Below are 1,187 nucleotides of genomic sequence, written 5' to 3'. Positions count from 1 at the left end.
GTGCCGCCGGCGGGCCCCGGGCGGGTGGGCAGCCCCCAGGGAGGCCATCCTCACCCAGCGGCAGCGCATCATCAAGCCCCTGCAGACGCGGCACGTGGAGGAGCACCCCTTGGCCCCCACCGTGCCCCTCATCTTCAAGCTGGTTGGGGCCGTGGCTGTCCTCGCCGTCATTTTTGCTTACTTGTAGGTGCCTGCTCTTGCTGGGCTGCCCAGAGGGAAGGGAGGCTTTGCAGTGTGCCAGTGGGGCTGGCTGGGCCACCCCGAGCCCCACAGCAGCCTGTGCACCCCAGTGCTGACAGGAGCCCTCGTCCTGCCTGGCATGGCCCCCTCGTGGCCACACCACAAGCTCGGGGTGCGTGGAGCCTCCCCGGCTGCCGAAATAACACCTCGGTGCCTGCTCTGCACCTCCTCCCGGGGAGCCGGAGACAGACAAGGAAACCTGCTCACATGCAGGGTAAAATCCAGTCCCTCTCAGCCAGCACTTTCAACCCAGCGGGGATGCACCGGCTTTCCTGTTGGCTATAACCCGGCTGAGCCACCACTGGCTACACTCACACAAGAGCTAAGCAGCAAAGGCATTAACAGACTTCCTAACTGGATAAAAGCTTGTTAAACAGAGCCAGGCGTCTGTCCCGTTACTGACACCACCCTGTCCCCCTGCATGCCAGGAGGATGTGCATGGGTTTGAGGTCGGCCTCGTGCCGGCGGCACAGCTCCAGCTCCGCGGCAGCATGGGCTGCATGCATGCATACATGCACATAGAGAAGCCGACGCTGGCTTTCATCGGCCTCATCCAGCCCCTGGGCGCCATCATGCCCATCTCTGAGCTCCAGTGTCGCTGGGCCACCCGCATCTTCAAGGGTAAGTGAGGCAACCCCCCCCTGTGGCTGCAGCCCGAGCATACACCCCCGGAGCCTGGGCAGATGGTGCCCAGCTGTGTTTGGGAGGCAGCAGCTGGCTGTGCCATCCTGGTCATGGACGATGGCATGGCCGCCTTGCAGCCATCGTGGTGAGCCAGGCTTTTGCCTGAGCAGCGCAGGGACATCTGTACCCTGAGTCCCATGGGCTGCTCCTTCCCATCCTGAGGAATTTGGACATGCCTCGGGTGCCAGACCGCCTGCCACGGCGATGCTGGCAGGGGCAGAGCACCCAGGCAAGACAAGACCTGACGCGGCGAATCTCGGCCA

The 1,187-nt window shown here is 63.9% G+C and overlaps 1 protein-coding gene across 1 annotated transcript in view; it reads left to right on the top strand.

Annotated features, from left to right (window-relative positions):
* Positions 1-869, top strand: part of LOC103914092 (dimethylaniline monooxygenase [N-oxide-forming] 5-like) — a 4,185-nt gene extending 3,316 nt beyond the window's left edge. The window contains exon 6 of the mRNA XM_009320700.1: positions 751-869. Coding sequence (XP_009318975.1) covers positions 751-869 — 119 coding nt within the window. The remainder of the gene's footprint in view (positions 1-750) is intronic.
* Positions 870-1,187: the final 318 nt, after the last annotated feature.

Source organism: Pygoscelis adeliae, unplaced genomic scaffold, assembly GCF_000699105.1.
Source record: "Pygoscelis adeliae isolate BGI_AS28 unplaced genomic scaffold, ASM69910v1 Scaffold402, whole genome shotgun sequence".
Taxonomy (NCBI): domain Eukaryota; kingdom Metazoa; phylum Chordata; class Aves; order Sphenisciformes; family Spheniscidae; genus Pygoscelis; species Pygoscelis adeliae.
This window is presented reverse-complemented; position numbering and strand designations above follow the sequence as displayed.